This window comes from Adiantum capillus-veneris, chromosome 29, assembly GCF_014529385.1.
Source record: "Adiantum capillus-veneris isolate H3 chromosome 29, ASM1452938v2, whole genome shotgun sequence".
NCBI lineage: Eukaryota > Viridiplantae > Streptophyta > Polypodiopsida > Polypodiales > Pteridaceae > Adiantum > Adiantum capillus-veneris.
The window spans coordinates 47,409,748-47,424,903 of record NC_140959.1 but is presented as its reverse complement, the minus strand read 5'-3'; the positions used below and the strand labels follow the sequence as shown (position 1 = coordinate 47,424,903).

At 43.8% G+C, this 15,156-nt stretch overlaps 1 protein-coding gene across 1 annotated transcript in view; it reads left to right on the top strand.

Annotated features, from left to right (window-relative positions):
• The first annotated feature begins 1,831 nt into the window (after nt 1-1,831).
• The window catches only part of LARP1A (LA RNA-binding protein), a 48,409-nt gene continuing 35,084 nt past the window's right edge, over nt 1,832-15,156 (top strand). The window contains exons 1-10 of the mRNA XM_086506251.1: nt 1,832-2,730; nt 3,126-3,636; nt 3,849-4,014; nt 4,096-4,186; nt 4,267-4,338; nt 4,467-5,125; nt 5,199-5,271; nt 8,741-8,845; nt 8,930-9,216; nt 9,296-9,478. Coding sequence (XP_086362377.1) covers nt 2,038-2,730; nt 3,126-3,636; nt 3,849-4,014; nt 4,096-4,186; nt 4,267-4,338; nt 4,467-5,125; nt 5,199-5,271; nt 8,741-8,845; nt 8,930-9,216; nt 9,296-9,478 — 2,840 coding nt within the window. The 5' untranslated portion in view covers nt 1,832-2,037. The remainder of the gene's footprint in view (nt 2,731-3,125; nt 3,637-3,848; nt 4,015-4,095; nt 4,187-4,266; nt 4,339-4,466; nt 5,126-5,198; nt 5,272-8,740; nt 8,846-8,929; nt 9,217-9,295; nt 9,479-15,156) is intronic.

Here is a 15,156-nt window from a genome sequence, read left to right as displayed (position 1 = left end):
GGAAGAAGGAGTATCTTACGAGAAAGATGTACATCTCCTCACATAATCACTCATATTAGCATAGCTTTAGCTTAGTAATTAGCTTGGTAGAGGAGATGAGCATGCATTGAAGCTTGGCTCTTGGTTGGATTTGCATCCACATGCCAAGAGTGTGTTGATGTAGGCTTCTATCTCACAAGCTTGGAGTAGGTGATGAGCTCTTCATTAAAGCTTGGGAAGGATAGTCTTCTTTGCTTCACGCTTAGACTGTGTGTGAGTGTGTGTGTGATAATGCCTTGCAAAAATCAGCCCCCTCTCTCTCTCTCTTGGGCGATCCCTCTTGCTGAAGTCTCATTGGCTCTCCCCAAGTCAAGCCAATCACAATTTAGCAGCATAAGTGATAGCCTTTTGACATGTGTCCCCCTTTCCCCTTTTGTGAGAGCTTTAGGTAATTAAATAATTAAACTAAACTCTCATTGGACCCCTTTGCCTCCTGGCCAATAGGAATCAGGCAAGCCATTGGGCTCCTGAATGCTCATTGGACCCCTTGGGAGACTGCCCAATAGTCTTCTAGGAGACTTAATTCTCATTGGTTTCTTTTATTAAATGTTTTTAAATTAATTAAACTAGATTTACTCTAGCTTAATTCTCATTGGTCCACTTCAAGGGTCATCCAATAGAAACTGGGCACACCTTGTGGGCATCTAGCCTAGGGAGCTGACATGTGTCCCTCATTCCCTTTGTGTAAAGGGAGCCTCTGTGTGTGTGTGTGTGGCTTTCTCTCTCATCCCCTACCTTTAGGGCTCGCCCCCTCCCATGTAGGGATGTGCAAAGACTTTTAGGGCACACACAAAGCATCCAATTTTCCCTAGGGTTGACCTTTGGACACAACCTTTGAATTCTAGAAGAAGAAGAGGAAAAGGAGGCTCTTTCGACGAGCTCTCTCTCGTTCTCTGTTTCTTGATTGTGAAGTTGCGTTGGCTATTGAGGTCAAGGGAATTTCTTAAAGAAGAGGACGAAAATGATTTTTATGAGCACGATAATGTTTTCAATGTGTGTGGTCCATCATTTACAACATTTGAAGTCGAGGGTGGGTCTAAACGATGTGAGAGGGTGGTGGAAGTTGAAATAACCTATGCGATTCGGATGGTGGAAAACGACAATCATTGCAGATTTTGCACCCAACCTTAGGCCTAGTTCAAATTGCCTTGCATTGATAAGGGTCTTCGAGCTTTGAGGTTCACAATGCACAGTTTCTCAAGGAATGGGCATGACCTTCACGTTACATTGCACGGCTTTGCGGCCATGGGGCTTGGGGTCAACCTGGATAGATTGGCCCTAAGCAAGGTGGAAAGCTCATGTGTTCGAGGGGATAGTGCCGCCCATTGCTGTGGTAGGTTCGAAAATACACAGATCTTTTGTTGACCAATAGGTGGTCGCCACATTAACAACTTGCCCCTGGTGCAACTGTTTGAACATTGCCATACATCAATCACCATTATTGACATAGAGGGCCATGTCTAGAAAAATACATTTTTCCTAACTGATCAAAATAAGGGGAAACTTGAAATTCTCACGGTTTTTAGGTCAAAATTTGACGCTTTTGCCGGTAAGTACACTAAAACTTGTGCAAATTTGCCAGTTTTCTTAAAGGCAAGCTCAAAATCTAACCGGGCTTTTATAATTTTAGCCGGTTAAAATACACTAGACCCCGGTTTTTTTCTAACAGTGTCTAAGAGGGCCTATGCATGGGGCACGGACAATGCTCAAAATTCTGTAAGGTTGATTGCAATGCATGAGATAAGTATGGATAAACTCGAACTATGTTTAAAAGGTTTAGGCCTAAACGCCCTCTGTCTAGGTGGACGGGACCAGGGTTGCTGTTTTGAGGTTCTCTCTCTGCGCTTCTAAAACTCAACACGGTCTCCTCTAGGCCTAGTTTCCTCTTCTCTCTCCTGCTCTCTGCTTGCGCTGATCGTGCCCCCACCGAAAACCCTGTTCGTCATGGCCTGCAATATGCCTATCTCCTCGTGTACGTAGCCGCGTCCAAGGTAAGCAATGGCGTCGAACACGTCCCAGGAGCTGCCCGATACTGGTGATGTGGGCAGCCCAGGAAGTAAACACGCTCCTTTAAACCCTAGCGATGGGGGCCCAGTTTTAACTTCAATCATGGGCCCGCCCCCTAAGGCTCTTGCAGAGGAAATGGCAGCTCCAGTAGTTTCTCATCTATCTCAAGCAGCAGAAATAGCAGCATCAACTTCAAGTACCTCGTCGGCGGGTTCCGGAGGCTCTTCAGGTGCGCCTCCTCCTCCTTCCCCAGGGCCCCGGTTCAAAAGCGCATGGTCACAGGTGGTGCGAGGGCACCTTGGGGAGAATGAGCCAGCAGGTTTAGCAAACCTTGTCGCACCGGCTGTCCCATCTTCAATGGAGACACCCTCTTCTCCTCCCTTTGACAGAAAGGAAGAGGCTAGTGGCATCCGCCCAGTCTTTGATCAGTCAGAGAGTCTTGAGCCTGTCACTCCTCCTCCTCCTGCCGACCCTGATTCCTCGCCTGTCAAGCACGGGCGCTCAGATTCTCCTTCCAAACAGAGTAAACCTGCATGGAAGAAACCATCAGATAGTAATACAGGAGTTGTGGATTCTGGACCTGTAATGGGTGCTGTGGCTTGGCCAGCATTGGGAGATGCACGAGGTTCAAAGGCTTTGGAGACACAGAAACCATCACCCTCAATAGATGCATCATCAAATCAGGTCTGTTTGAAGTATTTTTCTCTTAAAAAAATTACCTTGGAGAGACCCGGGCATGTGGTAGGGTTTTTCCTTGTAGCAGCATTTGCCAATTGGATTTTTAAACTAAGCAGCGATTGTGGCTTGTTGGCTTTAGCGGAGTAACTAAGGACTGAGTAATTAATGAGTGGGTTGTGCAGTTAAGGTCACTAGTATGGGGAACTTGGATGATGAGAATGGACAGGTTTTGATGTTCCTTGTTTGTGGCAGTATGCTGTACTTGATAGTCTTCTGGTCCAACTCGGTACTTCAGTAGTGGTTAGATTGTTAGGAAGTAGTCATTTTAGATGACTGTGAGCATTAAATTTCTATGCTGGAGTGCTGAATTTAATAAGTTTAGCATTTTGATGGATTATTAGGCATCTGCTGCTGCTATCTCATGGTCCAAGGGTGGAGGAAATGGCAGTAAGTCTCCCACTGCAAACAAGCAGAGAACAGCTGCCAAGCGGATGAATGCTGCAAATGGCACATCTGCAGCTCAGAACATACCACCTTCTATGACACCAGTAGGTGCTGAAAACAGCGTGCCACAGGTGAGCATGCCACAAGTTCCAAATGCAGATCAAGCAGGTGGGGAGTTACGAGGCAAAGGGCCTTTGGTTATTGGAGGCAATAATGAACACAATCAGACAATGCATCAAAGGGGTGATGGGGCAGGTTCTTTTGCCCATAATAATGGCAACCGGAGGAATACGGGACGTGAACAAGGACGGGGTAGCCATGGTTGGCACCCTCACAATAAGGGGTTTGGAAATGGTAGAGACATGGGAATGCCTTTCCAGCAGCAACGGGTCGGGCCTAGGAACCTCCCTCGTCCACCCTCTCTCTTTTACAATCCAAATGCAGGCTTCTTCACTGCCGGATTTCAGAGTACTGCCCTGGCTCTTTTCAATTTTAGCTGCTTTCTTATTCGCGTCTCTTTGCATTGACAAAAGTCTTCGTTCATGATATCATTAACTACAAGATGAGCAGTAGATTCGCACGCTTTTGTCCTGTTTTTGCCTTGTTGAAGGATTTTGGACTGATTCTATGTACCAAGGTAGTTGTCTGAATTTACTTTCCGTGGTCTTTTGCTATCACAGATGCAGGACCAGGCATGTACTATATGCCAGCTGCTGCACCAGATCCCATCCGTGGTGGTCCACCTTTTTTTGGTCCTCCTGGACCACCTCCAGGAGTTATGTTCACTGGTCCAGATCCTGCTTCCTTGAGATCCATGTTGGTGAAGCAGATCGAATATTATTTTAGGTGAAGTTTTTGAGTTTGTAGTCTGTTTGTAATGTGCGGCTGGATATCTTTACTGATTGGTTGGTATGCTTCCGCTTTCAGCATAGAGAATCTTTGCAGAGACATTTTTTTGCGCTCTAAAATGGACGAGCAAGGGTTCATCCCTGTTTCTGTGATTGCCAACTTCAATCGGGTATGTGTTATTGTTAGTGTAAAGTTTGTTGAGTGAGTCAAATGACTGTTCATAGAACAACAATAATTTGTTTGTAACAGGTCAAAATGTTGACACCCAACCCTGGATTAATATTGGATGCTCTCCGCAATTCTGCCGTCGTTGAGGTTCAGGTATGTAAGGAAGTAGGATATTATTACATTACTGCATATTCTGAATAAAGATTATGGATTTTAAAGTTCAGATCTTCTGGCTTAGGAAGGTAAATGCATGGGTTCAACTAACTATCGAATATATGCAGGGTGAAAAGCTGCGGAAGCGTGATGATTGGGCCAAATGGTTATTACCTCCTAGTCATTATGGATCTTCAATATCTACTCTAAGGGAGTCTGATCCGGGGTCAAGCCAGGACTCCCTGTCTCATGGAAACAGAAAGAACACTGCAGGGTCAGAAATTTCTGGGAAAGATAGTTGGTCTTACCCAACTGCATCAAGCTCAGTAGGGGAGGAGAGAGATGAGAATGTTGGCCCAAGTGTTAGCAACAAGTTAACTGGCACTGATTTGAAATTTGATCCTTCCAAGTTGGCTGAAAGTCTCGATGCTAAGCTAATGGATGACAATGGTGCTAGCCTTGATAACCCTGGACCAGTTGTTGACAGCCCCAGGAATAATCTTGAGAGTCCACGAACTAGTGACGGTGGTAGTCCAAGGTCATCTCAACGTGGTGTGTATGGAAGGATGGGTCCTAGTGATGGTGATGCCAGGTTTAGGTCAAAACATTGGAATGGCCCTATGCATGCAGGTCCATCTATCAGAAGTCCCCGATCAAGGAAAGGAGGTCTATCTGCTGCATTTTCTGGGAAGGCCCCAAATCATTATGATGAGGATACTTTTCAGATGGATGAGGAGCTAGATTCAAATCGTAATGTGCTCAAAGATTCTTCTTTTGGCTCTAAGAGGTAGTTTTTGAGGCTGGAGACGCTTCATTTTAAGTGCTTGGTGAGCTGGTCTAACATGAACAGCTTATTGCAGTCACAATGAGGATGAAGAGGACGACTCGGAAATGAATGACAGCTTTGTTCAACAGCTGATCGTTGTGACACAGGTAGAGAGTTGCTATTGAAAATGTCAAAATTGTCTGCGCATTTCTCCCTTTTACGTTGATCTAGCGGTGATGGAGTCTAGCTGGTTGATTGATATCTAAACAGTCATTTTCCTTGTTTCGCTCGTGTACCTTTTGCAAGTTACTGTGTAACCTTCTTTGTTGAATATACTGTACGTGTTTCCTACTGCATTATAGGCCTGCTCTATGTCAGGTCTTCTCAAAGAAACACATTTTGGCCCTGCTGTAGACTACTAGAGCAAGGTTGAAGGTAATACTTAAGATGGTAAGGTCAATACTTCTTTGAATATGTATATGAACATGGATGGATGGAACGACAGCGTATGGTGACTTGGGGTTGAAAACGACTCAAGATGGGAGGGGACTGTTGGACCTTTCTTGGCACCCTTTGTGCAAGGGATTGCTTTTCCAAAGGGTGGTGATCGGCCGTCTTATTTGTAAGGGACATTTGTGTAACGGGACAGAATCTTCTTAAAAATAAATCATTAGGGTTTTTGCCCATTTCTATGGACTGGGGGGTGTCCTTGGCACCTGCCTATGGATCAACTAGTTCTTTGCTGGACTCTCCCCTCTTTAAACTGGCTTTTAATACCGAGTTTTCAAGGTCTGCACCTGTTACACAAGCTCCGTGTACTTGTCAGTGTTCAAGCTCCCCATCATTTACTCCTTCAAGCTCCCCGCATTATCTCCCAGTTGTATTTGTGCCATTTCTATGTTGTCCCGATTCCCTCACTTTTACCACTTTGTTCCCATGTTACTACGCAAATAAGTAGAGGTTGCACAATGTGAATATATTGTGCATATGTTGTATTTTGTTTATCGAATGCTTCAACTTCCTTGGAGGGTTAAGGAAGCTTTTTATTTCTATTTCTTTGCTTGAACTAGAAGTTTAATAGCTTGGTGGAGGGCTTGGTTTTCTACAGCGTTCACGTTTTGATGCATTGCATGGTTATTAATTCCACTGATTTTTTGTTTTGGCTGTTTTTCTCTGCCCAACAATCTGTTTTACCTCACCTTTCGTTCAACCTCATATCTTCGTGAACTTCAGCTGAGTGTGTGTGTTTAGACTCAACAGCTGCAAGTCTGTTGTCTTACACAAGCGCTTCGACCTGTCATGCTCCAGGCTCCTATACTTCGGAAGTTAGGAGTTCTTGTACACATGACATTCTTAAAAATACGGTGTTGCTTGCTGATTTGGCCATCTTGGGAGGACCTTTGTACCAAGCACAGTCTGTTGTCTTACACAAGCGCTTCGACCTGTCATGCTCCAGGCTCCTATACTTCGGAAGTTAGGAGTTCTTGTACACATGACATTCTTAAAAATACGGTGTTGCTTGCTGATTTGGCCATCTTGGGAGGACCTTTGTACCAAGCACAGTCTCTCTCTCAGGTCGTAGCTGTCTAAAAACTACTCAATGTTTGTTTTATATTGTGGACTTTTTTGTAGTAAAGATCATTCAGTCGTATGTGAAGGGGTTTCAAGTTTGATTGATTCTTTTTAGGGACAACAAACGATGAAAAGATATATTAGATTAGAAAGAGTTTACACATCCTTTTGGGTTACAAATAGCCAATCCCATGGCGTCAGTCAATGAAGCAGTCATGAGGTTTCGGGTTCTTAACATTAAGAGTTTTTTGAATCAGATTCAGCAGTCATGTTCCATGGCAGGTTCAAGAGAAGGATATTTTCTTCTGTCTGTAGTTGAGATGTATTGTAATATCTGTCGGGTTCATGTGAGCATGGGCTTTTTACAGACATGTTTCTGTTGTCAGAGACATTTCATTTCAGCTTTGTGTAGGTGCGCACTTGGGGGAACAGCACATACTTTAGTTTAGATATTTCTGAGATTTGCAGAATGCTAACTTTTTTTGCATTGCTTAGAAGTTTATATCGGTTTCTGCAGGGTATATAGTTGCTGATGCAGGTCGTTGAGTTCATTTTGCTATAATATCTAGCTCATTATCGAGTACTACCTGTGTATTTTTGTGTCTTGGCTCGAACAGCACCAAAGGTCCGGATATGCACATGACCATTATCGCAGGATTTCTTGCTTTGGAAGATTAGCAGATCCAGTCCATTTGTGTTTGTGGCTAACCATGTATCTGCTGCACAAGGCTGGGAAGTAGCCCCTCTAGATTAAGGGTCTGAATTGATTGGATCATACTGTACAGTCTATTGGGAGTCATTTCTTATTACAGTAGTTCCTTGTAGCTGCATCAAATTACCATGAGACAGCCATCATCCTTCATTCTCATGATATGCGCCCCTTTAATTTTATTCGCCCACAAGGTATGTGTCTTATGTGTTTTATGACACTCTGAAGTCAGTGTATTAATCATCTAAATAATTCACAGTAAGTGTTTGCATGTTCAAGGTGCTCCTCACTAGGTGGAGTTTGTTGTCTCTGAGGAGTGGACTGTCTACTGTTACTCAGGCAGTGGTTTTAGTGAATAAGTTGATTGCAGTGTAGCTAGAACTGCTACTTGGTATGGCATTGTGCACACACTCATAGGGAAGGGTGGATGAGCAAGGCTAGGCAGGGCAGTAAAGGGAGGTTCAGAGGTGAGGCCAGAGCATATCGGTGTGGGTGCAGTGCATTGCTGAGTTGGTTAGGGGGCCCTTTTTTGTGCCCTCTGGGAAGCTGTGTTCGTTATAGGGTTTTGGTAGGTGGAGAGAGAAGTCAAGAGCCTTCGGGGCACATGGCTCAAGCATATGAAAGGAAAATATAGCGATGGGTTGTGTTTTTACAGCTCATTGTTCTGTTGAAAGTGGAGGATGGGTTTGCTTGTTTGAATTTGCGTGTGCTGAAAGATAGGCTGAATGGTTTCAGAGCATATACAAGGCATCACATGCTAAAAGGAGGAGCATGTAACCAGAAGATGATTGGCAATAGATAGGCTGATTCTAAGGGATTGTACATGAATCAGATTTACATGACTACATTGTCTGTATGTGTTTAATCTACTCTTTTGAACTTTGCGGTCTATTGATGGATTTTCCATAGTTAAGTCCTCTTTCCGTCAGTGGCTGGATGGACCTTTTGGAGTACAGGTAGTTGTAGGGTGTTTGCCAAGCCTACTTTCCGCTCTTCAGCCAACAGACATGCCCATTTATTTGCTAAAATCATTTCTGCAATGATGTTGTGACTTTTCTTCAAGTCTGCCTAAGCTTAAGCCTCAAACGTTCCATACAGTTTTTACGGCTTGGTTTAAGTGATAATCAATGTTTTTACCTGAAGCCTTTCTAGAAATTTTGTGTTATTTCATGGGTTGGGCACTTAAGTGGTGAATAAGTGTGCATTGATGTATCTGCATATGCGTTAGCGATGTATCAGTATGCAGTTTAAGATTAGTTGTATCTGTGTTTGATTAGTCTGATTGTGTTGTATTTCGTTATTTTCAAGCCTTTGTTCTTCACATTGTGAACTGTCTCTTTGCATTTTGGAGCCAGCATGGAAATAAAGGTTTTACAAAGAGTCAAGACAATCGTGGGCAGAAGAAGATCTCTGAGGAGCTAGCAACAGCTCTGAATGATGGGCTTGTCTTCTATGAGCAGGTTTGGTTCTTACAGGCTTCACACTCTGCTTGTTGTAGAAGTTTATAAGAACAAATGCAGTCTTATCATTTAATATGTTTGCAGGAGCTCCGCAAAAGTGGCAGAACATCGAATTTGGGGATTGAGAGCAAGTCATCAGCAAATGATGGGAGATCAGGGAGTTATGGGGCAGATCCTGCAAATTCCAAATTTATTGTTGGAAGTGCAACGAGTACATCCAGTAGCATCTCTGATGGCCATGTTCCGATACGGTCACGAAGGAGGGGCAACAAGCCTGGTGGTGGCTTACGTCTTTTTACCGGTGGTCCTCAGGATTCAGGTGGTACTTCCCTTGGATTCCTATTTGGTGCAACTCCCCCGGATAATCAAAGGTCCGAAACTCTGCAGTTAGTATCTATGAGCTCTTCACAGTGGATTGCTATGATTTTGAGAATTTCCTCCATTTTGCAGCATCCTATCCTCGTCTTATGGTTCTAGCTCTTTTCGCATGGGATCATCTCCTCATGGTTCTCTGGCTGCTGGTGGCTGTGCCCAAGCAGGCAGTCCACCTGTTGGCTCATTGCCAAAATCATTTCCACACTTTCAGCATCCTAGCCATGCTCTTTTAGAAGATAATGGCTTCAAACAGCAAAGGTGGACTTTCTTGTGCTTTATTATTGTCCAATGGATATAGCTAGGATAAAATCCTGTGACTGTGAATCTTACATACTGTGTTCGTTCTTACTGAATGGGTGCTCGCTTCTCCATAGTTGACATTTACTGTCAAGACAGTACCTACTAGGAATGCTTAACCACTCCAGTTCCATTAATTCTTTTTGGCAAAAAAAAAGAACAACTTGAGGCTTTTACTGTTAGTATTGATTGCCTCAACTAGCAGTAGTTGCCGAGTTCTGTTGTTGCAGCATATTTTTTTCTGGCTAAAAGATCTTACTTTGGCAGATTACACGTTTATGATCAATGAGATTCTTGCTTGCAATTTTTTTTAGGATGGTTAGTTCTTTTAGGGCTCATGGAATTGAGTAAGAACATTAAGGAGTTTAGTAACAGGCCTTTTTTTGTGAATATTCATTGCGAATTTGAAATGCTACCTTATGATCAGCACTAATACATAGGGTGTGACCAAAATCACACTAACACTTCAGAGAGCCACTGGCTTGCAGAGACCTATTAAGTTAATCTTTACCAGAGCCACTGGCTTTGATGCTCTGGCTGCATGAGACTTTGAGAAAATTCAGACTCGCTAACTTATATTTGGACAAATTGGAATCCTCAAATTCACTCAAAGGTTTGGTAAAGATCGAGTAACCAAAAAGACTTGATTTGATTCCTATTGAAATTTCGAAGCTGATAAACAGGGACGGACTCTTCCTTGGGTTGTACTTCAGGATTAGATCGTTGCCCTTGCTATTCTTCAAGGCTAGTTTCCTAGCCTGAGTGTCCACCATCACATTGTTCTCTCGGTGCCAATTTCCAAAGCATCGTGGGGAATGTCACACCTCTCAAGTGGTACGATATAGAAGTTTCTGGATACTTGAAATATTCACAATGCATCAACTCTTGATGCGAAGTGCATGGACTCTAGGATCTGGTAGATACTCCTTATATACTAGAGCTTTTACTTTGAGGCTTTTGGTTTAGCTATGACTATTCTAGAAGGCGTGATGTGTGGTGCTGAAACTCTCCTTTGATACACCATAGACGTACTTTGCACATAGGATAAATACCAATCTTCGGCTAGAGCTTAGGACAAGGTATCATCCTCTGAAGTGCTAGATTGCTTTCTGTGCTTTATAGACTTCTTTCGGGATTTTCTTCTCTTGCTTTTCTTGGTCTTTTTCCACTGCTTCCGCCTCTTCTCATCCTCGTTGAAATTAGAGGAAGATGAATTGTTTGAGACGAAGAGTCGTCGAAGACGAAGAAGAATTGGGATCATCCTTGAAGCAAACATGCTTCTTGTATCACTAGCCACGTCGAGAGTCCATTTCTAGTTGGGGTATAGGATAGTCCTCTGACTTGCTTTTCTTTTGAGAGTGCTTTTTTGTTTTCATTATTTGATTGATCTTTTGGTCAAGAGCTTCGTCAAAGGCTGTTCTATACGTGGCTTTGGCCTTCATGGCCGGCTTAGGTGAGTGGACGACTGTCACGTGCGCACTTCACTTGCGCCACGTGAACACGCTTCTGCCATGGTCTAGCGTCAGTCTTAGCGTAGGACTAAGCCTGGCACTTTGTGAGCCTCTAGCAGGACGTGCATGTCCAGGCTGGTTGTAGTTGCATTACCCTCTCTTGCACAGTAAAGCATTTTCAGCATGTAGGCGTTTGACCGCGTGAACCCATGCTTAAGTGGACATTTAATTTACTAAGTGAACTTAGGGGTAATTTAATTGAACCGTGGACTTCTCCTAAGCCTGCTCGACCCAGCCAATGCCACCTATAAAGGGGACATCGATCTCAACCAGAAAGGGCAAAGGAGTGAGCGCCAACATCAGCCAGTGTTTTGGGGAGCCCAGTTGACCTTAGTACCTCAGTGCGTTCAGTTCTAGCCATAGCACCCGTCATCGACCTCCCCGTCTTCGACACAGAACCGTTGTCGACTTCCTCGTCCTCGACATAGACCCTGTCGTCGACTTCACCGTCTTCGACACAGAACCGTCGTCGACTTCACTATCTTTGACACAATACTGTTGTCGACAAAGACCCTTAGTACCTCGTCGTCGACTTCATTGTCTTCGACATAGACCTCGTCGTCGACCTCCCTGTCTTCGACATAGAACCCGCAGTACCCGTCGTCGACATCATCGTCATTGACATAGACCATCAGCACCTCGTCATCGACATCATCGTCTTTGACATAGAACCTCAGTACCTTAATACCCCTTCAATACCTCAGTACCCAATACCCAGCATCAGTACCCATTAGCATCAACATCTCAACATTTAGTCATTGTAGTAGCATTTGTGCAAGAATAAAGAAAGGTACTTGCTCTGGCAATAGAGCAAGGGGGCCCTTGAGGGTTGGGACCCGACATCCTTGTGTCGTCTCTTCTCTCTCTCTCTCTCTTTCTTTTAGTTCGATTCAGTTCTTCAAGTGAAGTAAAGCAACCCTTGTGTTTGTGTGCGGAGTACTAGATCCGAACAAATCCTTATTCTCCTCCGCTGCACGTGACAACGACATCCTTCCATCGAGAGTGAAGCTCATCAAGTAGGTGATTCTTTAAATACTTCATTTTGTTCGGGTCCTTGAAGTTCTTGATCATTCATTTTGCTCATGTGTCAACCTAGCATTGACGTTTTTACTCCATCTTGTCGAGAGTCCCTGTCGAAAACTTGTTGTGATCCTCTCTTGATTCCTCAAAAGGAGGCTCGCTCCCGTTGGAATCTTCGTTGGTTCTCTCCATTCCCTCTTAGGATTGGAGTGCTCCGCATGTTCCCGGAATTGGCTAGTCAGTGGAACACTGTCCTCTTTGTCGGACTCACTGCTGTTAAACCCATGTATGCTGCAAAAGATGAATTTGATCCTTCACATATTCAAATTTCTAAACCTCAGCCATTGTACTTCGTGATCATCAATCAAGAGAGAAATACCGAAAAGGGGCACCACTCTTTGGGGCAGTGCATCTGGAAGCGGAACTCCGCCGCTTCGTGTCGTCTCTCTCTCTCTCTCTCTCTCTATTCAAGTTCATTTATTGCAATTATGTTCGTGTGACGGTATTGATTTCTCACTTGGGTGTCCAAGCTTGTTACAGAGGTATCAAAGCTAAGACGATTCTTAGTTGATCCTCTTGACGAGCCCTACGCATTGACGTGAAGGGATTTTGATTTTGACAATTTTGGAAAATTAGGGCTTTCAACAAAGAATTTCAGCGTGTAAAATTAATAATTTTGGAAGCTCTTTCTATTTGTGTAGAGATTGCAAGAGTAGGATATCACATTATGAAGAAAGAACTGGTGCTCACTGACATCTTCTCACAAGAGAAACCCAAATCGTCAATCCTTCGTCCAAGATTCCCCACAACCGTAAACTAGCACAATGATCGATATATCTAGTAGACGGTTGACTCTTGAAGAAATGGCACGATATCGAATAGAAGGAAGGTGTTACAAATGTGGCCTTCACTGTCATATTGCTTGGGACTGCCTAGAAAGCCCCAATAACAAAAGACCCTTCACATATGAAAGCACAGGATAAAAGGAGTCCCAACCTTCAATTGGATTGATTTCTGACTTGATAGGTGCTCCTACCGTTGATGCTTGCCATGTAAAGCTATGGGAAAAGTCAAAGATCAAGATGCCCTTCTCCTCTTCAAATTTGGCTCTATGCAAAATTTTATCGCCTCAGCATTAGCTACAAGATTAGGTATTGAAGAATATGCTGAAGGGACACAAATTGAAGCACAAATGGCTAATGGAACGTGCACATCATTAACACTGTTGATCGGATCACTGCGACCTTAAGTTCATACATTTACAGATTCGGGTGACCTCTACATTATGGATTTGGAAGGATGTGATGTTCTACTAGGCATGCCATTATCATGCCCGTTTTGACTCCAGACGAATCATCCAATTGAAGCAAAAGAACAAAGAGTTGGTGTTGAACTTTGGTAACCAAGCTATTTAACGAGCGATGGCAGACTAAGAATCATGGATCGAAGGAAAGAAAGTATGAATAAAGATTGATGATGAACTGAGAATTCTTTTGTACGATTTATGATTACAATTAAGATTATGATCTTGGGTGTGTGCACGCAGCACAAGCAGAATCTAATGACCTTTTATAGGCATTGGCTAGATCTTGGGTGTGTGATCGACATCCAAGCAAGATTTAATACTTTTTACATGCATTGGCTAAGATACCGGTCAATCGAGGACGATTGCTTTGATTTTAGAAGTTGGTGTGTGACAGGTTTTAGGGTTAGGGTTTTTGTGTCAAGGTCATAGACGTGTCGGTCCAATGCGTGCGTTTGGCTTGCCTCTGACTCTCTCTCCCTAGAAAGGTGGTCCACGCCAATCTCTTGGTCAAAGCCAAAATCCTTGGTGCCATGCTCAGTTCTCTCTATGTGGTATTTGCAGTTGTGATCATCTAGACCTTTTGGTCTTGAATTAACTTAGATTGATTTTTGTAGCAACCGATCGAGGAGCCTAAAACCTAGAAGACGAAGAAGAAGAAACATAGAAATACCAACTTATAAAGTTTATCGAGGGGCCTAAAACTGAAGGACACACACACACACGTGTACACACACACAAAGTACACACACACAATGTCACGCACACATCTAACCCTATGTGCATGTGGACAAGCTATCTCAGGTCTAGGATTCAGGTCAGCTGAGGAAGTATTCTTGCACCTTTGTGAGCCTGTGAGCAGGCCGTGCATGTCCAGGAACTTAGAGTAGTTGCATATCCTCTGGACAAAACATGATCATCAACATGACATTAAATACCCATCATGAGCATTTTACAGTGCATTGAACCATTTTTCCCAAAATACACATTTTTCACTTATTTATTAATAAGTGACTTTTTTTGAAAAAGTGAGTAGGGCAAATTTGCTAAGTCACTATGAAACCTAGCGCTAGCACTTTTCAGTAGAGGAGGTAGAAGTTCTAGCAACTTGGAGTGCACCTTCTCAGCAAGACTGACAGAAGGTATAACCGGCCTATACAACGTAGAGGGCGGTACTATTTCAATTACCTGTTAACTTTACACAGAGCACGGAAGAGAACACAGTTGCGTCCAACGACTAGAATGTCACTGCGCACACGAGACCGACACCCTGTAAGCCCCAAAGACTGGCGCCCCTTTCGGTATTTCTTTAATTTAGAGAGAGGGAATTACAAAAAGAGAGTCCCTGGAAGATAACACCTGCATCCAGCTAGTACGCTCCAGTCGGCAGCATAACGGTACCGAAATTAATCCGAATCAGTTTCCAAGCTCAGGACTCTATCCCACTGGCGTTATCCCTCAGTCGGGAGCACAAAACATTAAATTCCAGGTCGCTGTAATTTCTGGTTCAGTCCTGTTTTTGACCTGATTTGGGCACATGACGGTCCCTACACTGTTCCCTGCACCTTGGGCTTGGTGCCCCTTGATTCTGGAAGCATCCCGGGCACAAAACAGTCTCAAAACAGAGTAAAAACAGCAAGCAAACAGTGCTGAATTTACTGCGCAATCGAGAGGTTATCACCCTCTCGTGGACCTGCTTTGGTGCAGCAGCTAGCTACACCGGTTCCTGTGCAAAGAGGCTCTTGCCTCGGCATGAAAGCATATTTCCCCACAGCTGTACATAGGTCAAATGAGAAGCCCACTAG